Source organism: Colletotrichum costaricense (genome assembly GCF_030867565.1).
Source record: "Colletotrichum costaricense strain IMI 309622 chromosome Unknown Scaffold_3.1, whole genome shotgun sequence".
NCBI lineage: Eukaryota > Fungi > Ascomycota > Sordariomycetes > Glomerellales > Glomerellaceae > Colletotrichum > Colletotrichum costaricense.
This window is the reverse complement of record NW_026848232.1, coordinates 651,352-668,390: the sequence shown is the minus strand read 5'-3', so window position 1 is coordinate 668,390 and position 17,039 is coordinate 651,352. Positions and strand designations below refer to the sequence as shown.

At 53.8% G+C, this 17,039-nt stretch overlaps 3 protein-coding genes across 3 annotated transcripts; 1 reads left to right on the top strand and 2 right to left on the bottom strand.

The window, feature by feature from the left end:
• Positions 1 to 1,892: 1,892 nt before the first annotated feature.
• On the top strand, positions 1,893 to 2,354 carry CCOS01_03032 (uncharacterized protein; the record flags this gene model as incomplete). The annotated part of the gene is made up of 1 exon (XM_060451218.1): positions 1,893 to 2,354. One exon carries the CDS (start codon positions 1,893 to 1,895, stop codon positions 2,352 to 2,354), a length of 462 nt encoding a protein of 153 aa, XP_060317483.1.
• Positions 2,355 to 11,061: 8,707 nt separating this feature from the next.
• CCOS01_03031 (uncharacterized protein) lies at positions 11,062 to 11,484 on the bottom strand (the record flags this gene model as incomplete). The annotated part of the gene is made up of 1 exon (XM_060451217.1): positions 11,062 to 11,484. One exon carries the CDS (start codon positions 11,482 to 11,484, stop codon positions 11,062 to 11,064), a length of 423 nt encoding a protein of 140 aa, XP_060317482.1.
• Positions 11,485 to 14,912: 3,428 nt separating this feature from the next.
• Positions 14,913 to 15,766, bottom strand: CCOS01_03030 (isochorismatase; the record flags this gene model as incomplete). The annotated part of the gene is made up of 3 exons (XM_060451216.1): positions 14,913 to 15,391; positions 15,450 to 15,632; positions 15,706 to 15,766. 3 exons carry the CDS (start codon positions 15,764 to 15,766, stop codon positions 14,913 to 14,915), a joined length of 723 nt encoding a protein of 240 aa, XP_060317481.1.
• Between the last annotated feature and the right edge of the window lie 1,273 nt (positions 15,767 to 17,039).

The following is a 17,039-nucleotide window of genomic DNA, read 5'->3' as shown; positions in this document are numbered from 1 at the left end:
TCCTCTTCAAACCCCTGCCTCTCATCACACACAATCATCGCCAATACCGCCGGTTGTCTCTCCCTCCCGTTCTAGGTCGGCCTCAGTATCACAGTAGGGGGTGCCGGCCTCGTGTTTGTCACTGCTGCATCGTGGGGGTGGGCAAGCGGCACAATCGCACCGACAGGGGCCGTCGACAATCACAATTGAAGGATGCGAGACACCGAGACACCAAGAGACGGAAAGCAGCCTGGATAGACCCGATGCAGAGTCAGAAACTCTGAATTTGATGATATCTGGATTGGGGATGGCAGCTGGAATGGAATCGCCGGCTCTGTCTCCGACTCCCTTGCGTATCGATCGTATGTATCCGTAGGTAGACTTAGTTATAGTACGAATAACTAGTAGACACAGCTGGGCTGGGGACCAGTCGGAGTCTTCGAGACCGCTTGCGCCTACGGAGCCAGGCCCGTCCGTTCGCAACTCCATTCCCGTTGCCCCATGGGAACATTCCCCGCGGCACTCGAGCGGCGATTGCGATTCAGCTTTGTTTGCGCCATGATGTTTCTCACATTTGATAGTTGACACAATGCCAGAAAAGGTACTATTGAAGCAATACTGATACTCTATACATGATGTAACACCGTACTCTGGTATAGTTGTATATATCATGACTCTTTCTGCCTGTGTTCGAGTCATCTCGGTGTTTCGACCATACAGTGGCGGTAAAAGCAACACCAAGTACACCAAACAACCATCAGCAACCAGCAATAACAAGCGTCATCGCAAGCCAGCGCCGGCGTCATCATAACCAACAACACCATCAGCAGCAACACTTCCCGCCCACGCCGAAAAACACCATCCACACACTGCCACTCCCGTTCGTATACACAGATAGATACGCGCAGCTGCAGGCAAGAGTCAACCCAGCCCATCCGACTTACTCGGGTGCAGTACAAACACGGACAAAAGTCATCACCGAGAGAAAGAGGCCAAAAGCAGGATTTCCAATATTCCGTTCTTGTCATCCACCGTCCTCTCTATCCGAACCTATACAATCCCGCTGTACTGGCTGTACTGTACTCCGTACCGCGGTGCCGACGACGACTACGAAATACCGGTACGAGACTCCATAGTTCGGACAGCAGCACTCTCAGCAGCTCCTCGGCAACGCCACGTCGAGAATAGTCACCAAGCCCAGGCCCGCGGTCCAACTCTGAATCACCAGAAGCAGGTAATTAACCAGCCAGCCTGAGCCTGAGCCTGAAGGGTACCAAGGATTGGGAATACGGTCTTCCTCCCGCGCGACCGCCAGCCCTGTCGCCGACATTTGTCCTTTCTTCTTTCCCTTTTCATCGTACCGTCCTTGTATACACCCCCTTGCTCACCCCCCTCCTTGCCGACAACTGCAACCGCTTTCCGCCCAAGCCCAACACCTTCAGCTCTTTCCTTCTGGGGCCTTTACCGGTACCGCACCCCCTGCGCTGTCAGCACTCACATTTACACCCCCCTTCCTTCCGACCTGGACTTTCCATCTCCGTCACCGCCTCCCTTGCCTTGTTTTCCCACCCCCTCGGGATACCGGGAAAGCAGTTACCCCCATCTTTTAGGCTTGCCAAAGGCCTAGGTCCACTCTCCGAAATTCCTCGGAACGTTGCTCTGCCCAACCTTGCACCTCCTGTTGACTCTCACCCCCTTTTCTCACACACCCCCAACACCCGCAACACGCCCCCCCGACACACCCCCAGAAAACCAGAGGAAGGCAGACGCGCCCCTTGGGACTTATAAGTCTCCCGTGTCCACCTTCTCCCACACTCTTCCAGTTCGTGATAATCAACAACAATATCCACAACTCTGAAGTCTTATACGAACAAGACCTTTCAACACTCAACATCACTCTACACATCGCAGCCATGTACGGCTCATACGGTTCATACAGCTCCATGGGCTCCGTCTCCATGACCGCCCCCATCGATATCTCTCCCAGCAACATGCTCGCCCACGACCGGTCGTGCGCCTTCCCTTCTTGGCCACGCCGCGATACCCTCGCCGACTTTGACGGCGAGCCCAGAGCCACCTCTTACCTTTCCGACGAGGACCTCTTCCCCCAGGATTTCGAGGACGACTCCCACAGCGTTTCCAGCCACGGCAGCTTCTCATCACCCAACTCCCGCTCTCCCCAGATTTCCGAGGTTGAGCTTCTCCAGATGGAACGCGAACGCATGGCTATGCAGCGCGAGGCCCTTCGTTGCGTCATGGCCGAGAAGGAACGCCGTCGCCAAGCAGCTCTCCAGCAAAAGAAGTCGCAACGTCGCGGCAGCTCCAAGAAGAGCCCCAAGAACAAGCTCGCCTCCATGACTCCCATCGCCGAGTGAGAGCTTTCCACGATAAAGCTGCAAGCTCTCTCTACTACTTGGCATGTGGCAATGCGCAAACATCTATTGTTCGGACGAGCATACTCTAGCTCGCCGGCACACCTCCTCAGTCTCGACAAACCCTAATCCATAATATCGGCAGCCTCTTCAGCATGGCGCCAGCACAAGACCAAATCAGGACCGCCTCTGACCTGGAACATCCAATATGCTCCGACGGTCCAGGTCTCTGGTCTTCAAACACAAACACGCCTCTGGCAATTCAACCACCTTGGCCTCGGCCTCGTGTGCAACGCGGCCTGATTTCCATCACAAGCTTGCAACCGATCATCCAGCTTCTGGCTTGCTCATCACTGCACGGGGCGACTCGGAACGCCGTGTGGGGGAGCACAAGCAAGGCCGATCGTGGGGGGGCCAGCCTACAGCAGTGTGTCTCAGCCACACTCGCGCACGCCCGGCGGTATCGGCCACCCACCGAACAAGAGTCACCCGGCAATGGCTGGTGTGGCAGGTGAGAGGACTTATAGGTCGGCTGCCTCGTTACGTTGCAATCGATACCTGGTCCTCGTGGACTCATCATTTGGGCACTGGCATTTCACATGCCTTGCATCACCCTGTTTACTGCTTTTTCTCATTGTCTTTTCATGTTGATACCCCCCTTTGCTGTGGCCCACCGAGGTAGCCCAGCTAGTGTTTGTCGCATGGAGTTTGTTTTTTCATATCGATCAACGGATCGACTTTTGGGTTATTGGGGGCAGCATGGCATCACAGCACATTTTCACAGGACTTTGCATCCGCATCATCGGGGACTTAAGCATAGGAACACCATTTTGCCCACACGAGGCTTCGCATTAGTTAGTTAGTTAGTATTTAGTACGAGATACCCTTCGCCACGCGCGACATCAACATTTGATTCTATTCTTTATCACAAGATATCTACATCCATCTATTCGCTTCCTAGTGATTTGTAACCCTGTGACTCAGGCATGCATCGCCTTCTCGTCGCTATAGGATGCATTTGCTTATGACAGGTGCGTTCGTGCATCAAGGCGTAACAGCATTTGAAATCAGGAAAAATGTCAGAGTCATTCCGTAAATTCCGTTCCGGCATGCAGAACCACAACCGTAGAGTCATACTTTTTACGAGCTAACGTAAGCATGTGGCACTCTGACCTGCCTAGATTCAGCGGTTATTGAAGTGTCTACTGAGTACCGCGCGCTGGTTGGACTGTGTGTGTGGCTTGTAGGGTTTGCTGCTTGCCTCACTTGCTTTCGGTCGCTGACAAAGTCCAACCGCGGGTCTGGAATCAATATTGGGGAATTATTGTGGGAGCTGAGGAACAGGAACTGGAAACTGGAACTGGGACTGGGACTGGTAGAGTGGATGGCGCTGACCGGTCGGTCGGGGGCTGAAGGATTACCCTGTTTTTGTTCTCTCTCTGCTTTTGTGAGTTTTGTTGTGTGTTGTGGACTTGAGGTTGTTCTAGCCACAAAAATCGTGTCGTCATTAATATCGTATTGTCTCGCTGGCTTTTCGGAACTTTGCGAGCAGTACCGGTATTGTGCCAACCCGCCAGCCAAAAGTGTGTTGGGGGGTCTCGGCCTGGTTGGGGGAGAGACGGAGGCAGAGCCGACGGTGTTGCGGCTTGTGACTGCCCTACACTGTAAAGTCTGGCTGGCAATATGGATAACAACAGGAGGCCCTCGCGAAAACGGTCGGGAACCGTCGGGAGATGCACCCCTGTCAGTACCTTTTGCCTTAGGTAATCATTCAAAGTCTCGAGTTCCAAGCAGCAATTCCCGTTGAGAATTCCCGGCGGGTGGTCTATCCGCTTGAACTTTTGCGGGTATGGAACTTGTAAGCCCTGGGATATGCGCTGCTGGCAACTTGGCAAGATGGATTTAGTTGGAAGACACAGACCCCGTCATGCCGTTTGCTCCGTCCGAAAGACACAGCCTCACTTAATTCCACCCCAGATATTGGTTCCAGGCCCTGGGGACTCTGTTCGGCGCATTACGAATTTCCCAAGGACCCGGGCCAGAGGGAGGGTTCCAGAGTGAGGAGACCCAAAAGTCATCTCTATTCTTGGGTGCTTTGCTATGGGAGGGGGGGGGGACACAGGGAAAGGGAAGAGGGCTGCAAATTCTACCGAGATCGATGTCTGAATTGCGTGTCTCCATTGCAATCTTCGGGTCTTTGGACCGTTTTGGGTGAGCTGTGTTTGGATACGGGGCGAGCGCGTGTATTGTGGCGTGCGCGTCTACCCCGTAAGTGTATCCAAGGCTTAGGTAAGGTTTTTCTGGGGGTGTCTGTCTGTGGCTTAGCAAGCAGGCGGCCTCGATTGTGGCGTCGGTTCCCCACGAACAGAAAAGCCACAAGCCTCGGCACTCGCTGTCTTTAGCAGGCGGCCTTTCGACCACCGACGCCGACACCGACCGCGGCAAAAGGTTCACAAGGACCCTTGCGGGGAGGCGCTTGGCTTTGACCCTGTTTGCGTACGGAGTATATGCTCGGTGGTGCTTGGAGGAACTGGATGCCGCTAATACGAACAGGCACAGGCAGGTTTCTTTCTTTGACTACGGACACTTTGATGGATGGAGTTTGACGAAGGATCGGGATGGATCGGAGATCCGGGGGTTTGGATCAGTGGGGGAGTTGAATAGAGTAGCTGAAGGCCTCGAACTAGCGACCGCTTCTCGGGAGGTTCTTACCTTGGCTTTGAGGAAGCCGAGGAACCAACTTTCCGGTTTTGCTTTGAAGGTTGGGATTTGGGGTATTGCTGTGCCGCGGGATGTTTTCTTCGACCGGTATACGTAGAGTTCAGTGACGTTCGGTTCCTTTTCGCTCTTTTTCGGGAAGCCAAGGAACGACTGTGACGCGCTGTATACGCGGCATACCGAGGCTCCGGGGAAACTTGGAAGGAGGAGGGAGCAGCAGCAGTAAAGTCTGGGGTTTGAGTTCAAGCTGTATAGATTGCAATGCCTTGGCTCGATGACGGTATATCCTAACTTCCTGCGGCCCTACGGGTGAGATGCGGGGAGTCGGGTAAGACGCACGATGGTCCACTTCCTCACCACCGGGGGACGGAATCTTTCGGACTCGGCCCCGGGGCGCGGAGGAGTTTTGGGGATGGGAAAGGGGGAGGGGTGTAGACAAGATGCAAGATAGTTGGATCCTTACAGATGTTCGTAATTGTCATGTTCATGACCTCGGGGGTTATTGAGTGAGTCACTTGCTTTGTTGGCATCACGAGGGGTTGATCTTGAGATTTGACACCTGGGATTGGCAAGATGGGGGAAACGCAGATTATGGCGTGAGGGGGAAGATCTTGAGAGATCTTTACTGCGTTTTTCTTAACGGTTTCAGCCACACCTTTTGGGATCTTCTCATCGAAAGACAATCTGCGTACGATGTCGTCAACGGGACAGAGTCAGAATAATCGACAATTTGAATTCTTCGTGATCTGGTCTGATCTCATCGAGACCGACTCCAAGACTGATGTCTCGACACCCCCTCAGTGACAAACCTGCGGAGGTGAGGACGCCGACCATCTGGAAGGGAGCCAGTCATTCCAAGAAAGGCTCCGAAATGGCTTGCGTCCCTCTGCGAAACCGGACATGATTACCCTCCTTGCGCTTGCGGCTCCGCAACCCGCGGATTCTCGTTGAAGCGCTCAACCCAAGTCATGCTAGGCTTTATTACCGGTTATCGTGAAAGCTACTCCCGACATAAGTGATAGGGCTGCTTATAATGCGGGTGAGGTCGGGAGAGAAGGACAAGACCCTCCCCGCATTGCGTGCGATTACGCTCGCTGCAATGCAGATAAGACCAGCGGACCAGCTCCGTTAGTCGCGGGGTAACTCTTGTCCCAACTTATTTGAATGGAGACGATACGATTGGTTGGGATAATCGACATCCAGATAGGCAAAGCTGCTTACCTTTCTCAGTAATAAACCGGGGCCCGATGCATTCCGTTTAGAACTCTAGATCAACATAGTCCGTCTTTACGGCCGCGAGGAACAGGACCCTTGAAAAATCCCTTGCCGCGATTGCGGAATTGTGCACACCGCGGTCCCGCAATGTCGAGGTGGCGGCGCGGCTCTCTCTCGTCTCCCAATTCCGATCATCCCAGAGCAGCAAAGAGGAAAAGGACAGTATTGAACGGCGGCGCGGACAACATCCGTAGACGCCCCCCTTTAACCGTCGGCTCGGTTTCTAGCGAGAAGACTCTGCAACGATCCCTCATCCAACGGGCTAAAGAGGAGAGCCATAGCCTGGACGAGTGGGTTTGCTCCTCTTGTCTTTTCTCGGCTCCTCCTCTCCCAGTCCCCGCTCCTTGGGTTCCTGGACCCAAGCAAACTCCAGTGGAAAAGCGTGGCAGAGTGGCAGAGTACCAGAGAGCATGGCGTTGGCAATCAGCCAAAACCTGGGAACGGTGGAGTCCTGATGGAAGGGTCCCTGCACCGGGATGGGTTCCCGGCGCCTGGACCTCGTTCTTGCGGTTTGACGGGGGGCTTCACCATTTATCCAAACACCACTCCCCCCCTTGCCCTTATGTAGATTGGGGCCTTGGAGAGTCTGAAGCGGAGCTCTTGGAGTCGTAATGGAAAAAGGTGATTGGCAAATTTCGGGAGCCAAACGGGATGCCCCGGCGAATCCCATCGTGTCAAATCTTCTCCCACTCCTCTTCTCTTCCCTCAGTTCCCCACCGACACCGACGACGGGACGATCGCTCCCGGGGTCTGGAGAGGGCTCTAGACCTTTTCCGGTCTTTGCACACTTGCCTGTTTTGTCATGGACTCCTCATGGGCGGTGGAGTCAGCAATCATGGAGACTGGAGCTCCCCTTCGGTGCAGAATTCTGCCAGATAAAAAGTCCACATGGGAAAAAGAGGGTCTCGCGGGTTATCAGCGGCGGGATTACTCTTAGCTTGACTCTAGGAAGAGGGGAAATTTGGGAAAAGAAGAGATATGGAGCACTTTAGGAAGCTCTGGAAGCTTTTTCTGCCAGGTCTGCTTGCTAGTGTAGAGAGAAGAGGGAGTCTCATTAACCGAATGGATGAAGTCTCGTTGGAATTTTCGAAGAATGCGGAAGGAGAATGAGTAGGACTAGGTAGGCTTGTAGGTAACTTTTACCCAACGGTCCTTTTGACAGACATCAACAGTGTCTAGCAAAAAGACCCTGTCTACTCTCCCTGCCTCTCAACTTTTCTCAAGATCCTATCTCAAACCCCATATGCAAAAAATTCTGACAAGCGGTATCCATTCGCCCGCTGCGTTCGGCGCCTCTCTTTTGGTCTCGGTGCTTCTTTTCCCGCCGAATCATTCCCCGTCGTAAGCTTCAACACCCGCCTTCTCGAAGCTTTAGATGCTTCAAAAAAAGACACCCCAATAGCTAAAGCAAAAGAAGGCCCTTCTTTGACTAGATGCTCCGCTTTTCCGAGGCTCTTCTTCGGCATTACGGCGAGCTTGATTGGTGACAATTGAACGGTTCAGAGGGGAAAGCTCTCTCGGAGTCTCTCTCCGCAAGGTGCTACACCCCCGGTCCGAAAAGAAAATTCCTTTGCAGGGAAAATTCTTCCATGTGGCTTCTAAAGTGCTGTCAGAGTTTCTCCGCCTTGGAGAAATTCATCCAAGTGGTCGAAGATGCCGGGATTGCTCCACTCCGCACCAGCCCAGCCGTCTGGTTTGGCACTCAAAGCACTTTGCGCGTCAAGACCGCGGTACCGCGTAATCTTCGTCTCGGTGTCGTTTCGGTAAACTCGAGTCGTGGAGACACCTACTTTCTCGTAGGTCAAAGTCTAAGTGGTAGTCGGAGAGTCTCCGACGCACACACCTCTCAGTCTCTCAGTCTTTCCACATCGCGGTCTTTTCTCCGGGGTCTCTCGAGTTCGGGTGGCTCATGAATCGCGTGTGGCGCAACCCAACCACAACCTTTTTCTTACTGTTGTTTTCCAGAAGAACCTTGGAAGAGGTGGGCAAGTCGTCCGAAAGGGCATTCTCAAGCGCAATCATCACCAAAAGCTTGTGAATTTCAGGGACGCAACGCGAACACCTGAATCAGTTATTCCCCGAACTGCAACTTCGACGTCAACTATGACTTCAGTCTTTTGACATGATGAACAATTTTGATCGTCCCTTTTCCCGTTCCATCATCCAGGGCCCTTCATACAACGATGAAATTTCTGTTCAAAATTTTCAACACGCCCCCTCCTTCTTTTGTCGAGATATCAAACGACCCTCAATTTTGTCTCTTTTCCCGGCCGGCAAACGTGGGTATCTTCAAAGTTGACAATTTCTGGCAATATCGAGACTCAGTATTACACACTAGAATCAAGATTCTAGCATGTGGGGGCGTGTGATCCCACAAGGCATGCCACGCGAATTGGCCACCCGCACAGAACTTTTTTTTCGTTTTTGCTCTCGCTTTAAACCACGCTTCCATCGTCGTTCCGCCGTCATCCTGAAGCACTGGCCCCAAGGGAACTGACGTTCTTTTTCGGGAGACTGACTAGTGTACACCATCCAAAGAGCGCGCAAAAAAAAACTTGGCTTGGATCTCAAAGGATGGCAAAACCTGGGGAAAACCGGGACGGCGAATTGGTTGGTGGTTGTTGGCTGCCCGGGTCTGAAACCCGAGGCGTTCAAGCCACACACAAGTTGTGTAGTTCCGTTACACCGACACACACCGGGCAGGATTCCCCAATCGGTATCAAACGTCGCTATTCCTGTTGGTTTGGTTGGTTGGCTGAACGTAAACCCGGCCACCAACTCTGACGCCGTCTGCAACTTCCTGTGTGACATCAACCCCGCCTCTGGATACAGCTCAAAGACGAACCGGGTTGAGCTGTGTTGTTTTCCTTTCTTTGCCTACCTTACAGGCCAACAGATACCTGTTCCTCGGGGGTGACCTATATCTCAGCCCAGCAATGAGTGGGAACAGGGAACAATCAGAGACGAAAGGTGCAAGACAAGCCGACAGAGCAAACATTTTGTGTTTCCTCGATCCAACCAAAGTTGCACATCCATCGTTTGGGCTCCTTCGTTTCGCTCTCGGAGACCCCTCTGCCGTCCGATCAATGGTTTCGGGACGAGTTCCGTTTGGCGTTTTGGAGGAGCCCAGTGATCTGCTACAAGCACAAGCACAAGCGAGAGGAAGAAAAGAACTGGACCGCGGTGTCTGTCTACGAGTCTCCAGACCCGTATCCGTAAAACCCCCCTCCCCATACCTGTAGAGCTTGAGCATTGGACGGAACGGTTCATCCGCATTCTTCAGTTGCCAAGACCTCAAGGCGGGAAACTCAAAAAGAGAGTATCCGTATCCGCCGTTTTCTTTCTCCGCCTGCGCAAGCACCAGCAGGAAGCGCATGCACGATTGACGGATGGCCCCCCGGTAAACCGTGTTGTCAAACTTCCCGGACAAAACGTGGCCGTTGAGGGGTCGTAGAGTCGTAGGGTCGTAGTAAATTTGCCCGAAACGGCAGGTTCAGTTCGGTCTAAACGGATCGACCGCTACCAAAACGTCGAGATCACTTCATCCGCCGTTACCGCACCTCTTATCGCAGCTCTGGCAGCTCTCGGGCCTTTCCGAGATAAGATACGAGATACCACCCGACATCCATGCCCGAGCAAGACATTTACGGTGAGTGGTGCGCGTGGGGTTTTAGGTACCACCGGCGTCCGGCGCCGATACGGACCGGGCTTATCTCACCGCGCAGCTTCGTATCTGTAAGTGTACGGTGACACTCCCATCACGGATGAAGCTTCTCGTATGCTGTCATCCTGTTGGCATTGCTATTTTCAAACCTTTGTCGCTGGAACACCTTGGAATGGATGGATGGCGGTGGCACCACCACGCCTACACTTCAAACAAACGAAGAAAAGCCAGCGACGCCTCTTCCGTCTTTCCCCCTCCTGATAGCGGAGGGGAAAGATAGAGAGGGGGTGAGCTGGGCTGAGCTGAAGATCCTCTGCACGGATTTTTGCGCTCGAGGATCCCGTGCCTTTCCGTCCGCAAGCGCAACAAACGCCCTTACGTTTATTTTTGATATCTGGGTGTGTTTGGGGGTGGTAGTGTAAAGAGGCGCAGAGGATTGAACAGCAAACGTCTGTTCTTTCGCGATGCGAATCCCCCCGTAAGCCCCGGCGCCCCAAGCAGAGGTCCGTCCGGGCGAGGGGGGTCCCGTTGGACCACTGACTACGATAAGATACGGATACATACCAAGCCCGCGCGTGGGCGCGCCATTCGTTCGCGACGTCTTTGAGCGAGAGTGCTGGCTGTGCTGGTGGGGGTTTCGTTGTTCACTGACTGTTTCCTTCACCGACGAGACGGCGGTGGGGAGAATGAGCGTGGGGGTTTGGTGTTTTTGGTGGTTGTGTGTTGTGTGTTGTTGTTGGGTGATGTGATGCGTTTGTTGACCACCACCCCTCCTCTCATACCTTACCTTACCGCCAACCTGCCTTACGTAGGTATGTATGTATTCTGCCACCGAAGCCCGGAGGCGGTAAAGCCCCCTCGTATCGAACAACCCAATATTGGCAATTCTTGCAAGAAAAATCTTGGTCGGAAGAGTCGTTCGTCAGAGCTTGCTTTTGTGGCTGCATACGCCTGTTTTTTTCTTGCTATTCATGATTTCTTCTCCCAACGGCGGCTGCGGCTTGCGGGCCCCCCGCCCCTCCCAAAGCCCAGGCCCTTTCTTCCACCTACAAGTTACATCATCGTCACCGCCATATGCCAAACACCCATCAGGGTCGAAATACTGCATGCCTTGGGACCTCTCTTTGGGTCTTGAGGGGTGTGGCGTGTGCTGCAGGGCAACGCAAAGGGGGAGATTGATCGGGCAGGAATAGCATCCAAATTTGAACAAGAGAGACAAGAAAGAAAAGAACCTGCAGTATCTGCAAGAAATGTGACAACTGACAAAGTGAACAGGGCCTGGAGCGGTCTTGGGAGACTCGAGAGTCCTAGAACCCACCCGGGGCAACTCGGGGAATCTCTGCGCGACCGCAGTGTCTCGTCGATCCCAACGCTTGCGAGATTACAGAATTTACAGAAAAACCAAGAGGTGCAGAAAAACAAAAGCATACACCCCCGGGACGAAACCCCACGGGCCTGGGTCTGGGTGCCGGCCATGGCCGCCGAGCAGCAGCGGGCAGCATCTCGCAGGTGTCCAGCCTGCTTCTGCCTTGCCTACCACGCTGCCACGCAGTTGCGTGCTTCAGGTGGCAGCGGTCACTGGGCACTGAGCGGTGTCTGTAGCGGTAATACCGTAATCTAGACGCTTTGGTCCGCTGTCGGGAGATGGGCGATCCTGAGATATCGTGTAGTCCAGGCCTTACCTACTGCGTAGGTTGTCTACCCCTCCGGAGCCAGGCTCCGGAGTGACGAGCACCTCTATCTTACCCCTCCCCTCACAACCGCCTTACACGACAACTATTTGGTCAGCTCATAGTTAAGGTATAATGAGGTGAAGATACCAATCACTTTGGAGCCCAATCTAAGCAACGTGGGCATCGCGCACAGCACACCCCTCGGCGTCATGTCGAGATACCGCCTTATTCTCGACGGCCTTTGCTCCGAAAATCGCATCCACCCATCAAGACAGTCGCAGAGCATCGTAATGAGAGAATCATCCAAAATGACTTCGCCGCGATTCGCGAGACTCATCCCACCATCACCTCTTACCACGAATAACCCCTCCCCCACGGTCAAAGTGCAGATGACAATATACAAGTTGATCATAATCAACGTCTCTGGAACGCGACGTGAAATCAGTCGGGCGCGTCCCCGTCACATCACGCACTTCATCACAGTTGACGGATGCCAATAGCACTCGCAAGGTTCAAATACTGGTGTGCAACACAAGCAAAGCGTCTGGGTGACCGTGTCCCATGGCCGGCGCTCGGGACCTGACTGGTCGGGCGCGTGCGAGGGGCCGCGCTCCAATCACCGTCCGGCGCATCGCTCAAGTTTCGTGATGCTCGTCGTCTGTTGGGTGAGTTCTGTATTGGATAATGTGATGGCCAATCCAGTTCACCATCACCGTTTGAATATCAAACCGTGTATTCTACTCGTCTCATCCGTTTGTTGCGTGCGCGTCGCAATCACATCTCTCTTCCCTTCATCAGTCTGTGACTCACCCATGGGAAATAATCGGTGATGCGGTGGATGCGAAAAGAAGAAGGTTTCCGTCGGTCGCAGACCTACTCTGCATCTTGCACACCGCGATTTCCCTTCCTCATGCGCACTCATGCAAGCCAAACGCAGATTTCTTGATTATCGCTGCATGCGACGGCACCCTCTCAGGGCTTCACCTCTCTTCCTACCTACCACCCCCCGGTCTGCTGCCCGCTTTCCCATGTCCCGCTGCATCAAATCCGATAGCGGGCCGCCATGAGCGCCGTAATGCACACACCACAACCCACAGCTGCCACCCCATCCCGTTCCTCCGCGTTAGGGTTGCAGGAGGGATATCCAGATACATGTACATCGCCTTACGTGCGCTACCGGCTAGGCAGGCATGGGGAATCCGAAATAAGGTATGCGGTGTGTCTCTGCCGTGTGTGGTGTGTGGTGTAACCCGTACCGCCGTGACGCCGTGACAGACGTCCAGTGCCAACCCAAGCTGAAGGTTGAGGGGCGGGGGGTGGTTTGGGTGCCTCCCCGATTCGCCCGCGATCGTGCAGCTTGCATCCCGAAGGGAAGAAAAAGAAAAAGAGCAAAGAGAATCAAGCGAGAAGCAAAAAGCAAACGCCCAGAAGCATCGCAAGCTGAAACCGCATCCCTTTAGAAGGAAACTAAACACCCCTGTCGAGTTCAGGTTTGGGTTCTGCCACCCCTCTATCCATCCATCGATGCTTACCTGTTCAACTCAGCTGCATACGGCACCCGTGTTCACCGCTCTCGATATACTCACAAAATGATTTTGAGAACAAATGACAATATTACGGATACAAATGTCCAAAAAATGACCGATGCGTCTCATACTGCGTATATTTCTGAGGATCCTTGGCATCGGAGAATGAACTGTCTCTCGGGCTCTCCACCAGCTGTCTCATTGCCCACATCCGCCAGGGGGCAGAAGAATCACCCAAGACAAGCCTGACCTAGATTTCGAGACAGCAAAAGCAAGGCGAGAATAAGACAGCTCCATTCCAACCCTTTCCAGAGTCTAGACATTTTGGGCCCTTGAGGGTCCTGTTTGCGACAAGAAACCCCTGTCACGGCCGCCAACTGGCAGACGCACCACTGCGTTGTCTCCGATCGAGTACGCCAGATCGTCAGGGGAACGGAACCCCTCGTCAGGCTTCTCTGGTCTTTGCTTCTCTTAATGCTATCCGCTCTTTGTGCTACGATGAGTGACGTGTTGTCTATGGGAATAGGTATGGGGCGCCGTTGAGGGCGTCACGCATCGACCACACTCAAACTCGTTTGCTTTTGGGACGAACGTTGGCATGATGCAGGAGGAGCCACCGCCTTTTTTTCTGTCCACCGCCTAGAAAGAAACACCATCTTGATGGGGATTGGTCTTCGGCGTCTGGTGATTCTTGCAACTGATGAAAGTCTTCGTGTTACTTGATGTGTTACCTTGAGGCTGTACCTGATCGTGCCGTAATTTTGATACGAATGGCGCTCAGAGGCATGTATGGCGGTCAGGCACAATATCCGCAAACGCCATATACCCCTGAGCTGAAAGTGAAGCCGGAATCCAGAGACTCCTGTGAACAGCCCTTATGAGGCATACGTGCCAACCATCGAGATCTTCCCATCCGTCCCCCTCCGTATCCGTCAAAGGCAACAACCCACATACTGAGAAACCTAACGGTGCTGCTTCATCCGCATACGGTCTCTAACCCTAGCACTCTCGCGTGGGAACTCCCCGCCGGCATCCGCGGCGGTTGTCAAACTTACATGAACCGCACGCAGCTCACCGCTGATCACTCATACAGCCCTCCCTGTAGACCGCTTCATCGGGCCGCGTCGAGGTTCCCACTCATCACACCCCGGAAGAAGACGTTGCGTTCTGCATCTGGCCCCGGCGTGGGTATCCACTTGGCCGGCCCCGTGTTGGCCCGTGTGTTCGGCGCCGGGTGGCCCGCGACTTGCCTATTCGGGATATGGGAAGTCGGGGGACTGGGCTACTTTGGATGATCTGCAAACGGTCCGTTGGTATAAGACTGAGTCAGTTCACCACAAGTTATGGTATGCGATGGGCGGTTTCCGTATGTCTTGCTATTCCATGATCGGCTTCAAGAACAAGAGCGGGCGGCTTTTTCTCACTTTTTCCTACCATGTAGGAGACAAGATCAGTCAAAAGCTCTCTATTATGTCCATTTTGAGTCCATTCTGAAATGTTGCGAAACAAAGACACCAGGATGATGCCAATCTCTATAATAGCCGCGGAGGCTCATCAACGAGAGACAAGAAGATGAAGTACATGGGACCTTGCCGAGCGTCCTGGGACCACCCAGGATTTTCCACAGTCATTATTTTCGGGAATCATACCATCCTCCCATTCTCAGCCCAGAGAAACACCCAATTGTGTATGCTGACTTCTGCCTTTACAGGGGAAGAGTCTCCTGCGCCGCGGAAACGGAACCATTGTTGACAGCAGCGCGGTGTCCGCGAGCAATGTATCCGTAGGCGGGGTAGTAGGTGTCGAGCCAGGAGAAGAGCTCGAGGGCGCCAGGGGTGTTGCGCCAGTCGCGCATGAGGTCGAGGGAGATGGAGAAGAGGGAGACGACCTGGACGCCGGCGGCGGCCATGCGGTCGTTGGAGACGTCGCGGATGAGCTCGGTGGTGGTGCCCGAGGCCTCGACGTTGGCCCAGACGGAGTAGCCCTCGGCGCGGAGGGAGAGGGCGAGGAAGGTGGTGCAGACGTCCGTGGTGATGCCCGCGAGGATGATTTGCGACTTGTTGGCGGCGCGGACGGCGTCGCGGAAGTCGGAGTTGTCCCAGGCGTCGACCTCGCCGTTGCGCTTGATCAGGGGCGCGGTGGGGTGCATGTCGAGGATCTCCTGGGGGAGGGGGCCGTTGGGACCTGTTGATTTTGTTTGTCAGAAATCTGAAAGCAACAAGAGGGGTTGAGGGACTCGTACCGGTCTCGGCGGAGGTGGTCAGCACGACGGGGAGGTCAAAGACCTTGGCCAGGGAGGAGTGAGCGAGCATCGAGTTGCGGTAGAGGGTGGGGTCGAAGTCGCGGGCGAGGTTGAAGAGACCCTCCTGCATGTCGACGACGAGCAGCATCGAGTCGTTCTTGTTGAGCCTCTCCCAGGGGACGGCTTTGGCTCGTGTTAGTAGAGCTGTGCTGTATCCAAGGAGACTTGAGATGAAGCCATTGGGTGGGAAGCTTACCATCAGCGTTGGCAACGGCGGAGAAGAGCGCCGAGACGGCGACAGTCATGGAGAACTTCATCTTGAGGAAGGATGTCTTGGAGGCTGGTCCTTTGGAGAGTTGTTCGAGTCTTTGAGATGAAGGAGACTGTTCTTGATTTGTCTGCTGGATGAGGATGAAAAGAAAAGCGATGATTAGAGGCAAGGTCCTTCCCTCTTCTTATACAGAATTCTAACGATGTGCAGCGGAAGCAAAAACGCCCTCTAGTGACAGTAACATCAGTGGCCAAAGTCCCTCATTTCGGAGTAGACTCCGTTGAGCCAGTATCGTGAACGAATGCGTGGTTGTCAATGACCAAGCCAAGCACGTTATCGACAGGTGGGGTTTCCAATAGATCCGAATCCTAGAAGCATAAGGAACAATTCCGAATAGTCGACATGCAAGATGCAGGGCATTGTCAAAGCCTTGCCCGTCCCTCCTTGATAGGAAATTTCCCCGTTAGGAAACATGCTGAAGTTGACGATGGGGAAAAAGCGTATGGCTTTTGGCAAGCATTCGGTAACCAAGACGTTGGACGTTAGTAAGCTCCCCTGGTTCATCCAATGCCACAGCGAACGCATCAAGCCTCTTCGGTAGCTTGCGATGTTTGTCATTGGGTGGTTCTCGCTTACCGAGCGGTCCTGGGTTGCTTCGAGGTGGAACTCCGCTCGGTGCGACCCACACCCGCATATTGTGATTGCGGAGAAAGGTTACCAGTGCCGTTCTTCTCTGTAAATCCGGTCTCCATCATGGAATTGGCCTTTCTTCCGAGATCTCATTGCTGGGGAGAAGTTGATGCGCGGGCTTGACTAAGCTCGACAAATTCGATGTTACAGAGAAGAATCTACCTTACCTAACGCAGACCAGGCAGGGTCAGCAAAGCATTGAGTAAGATAGACGAGCTGCAGAACCTCATTTCCCCAGCCCCGCCGACGCAGAGCTTCAGAATATGACGTCCTGCCTACTTGGCGATGGGAGGACGGGGCAGACGTTGGCGGCTTAGCTAAGTACCATGTCGGTATTTGATAAGGCGGTGGCTTTGCTTGGTGAGATGCGTCCCGCTCCGTTGTGGAGACCATCGGGAACCGATGCCGCCATCTCAGAGTGGAGGCGCCGATTCCTAAGCTGAGATTGCGAGTGTGTCAGCACCCATCTGTTCACGTGGGAGCTATGTCTGGTGTAAGAAAGCGTCACTGGGGTTCCTTGGCACTTTTCCGGTGAGATGTTAGTTGACTTCAGATCTTCTCAATGTCTGAAAAAGCTGTACTTACCTCGATTTGGACATACCAGGTACTAAGATACTGGGCTACGCGAC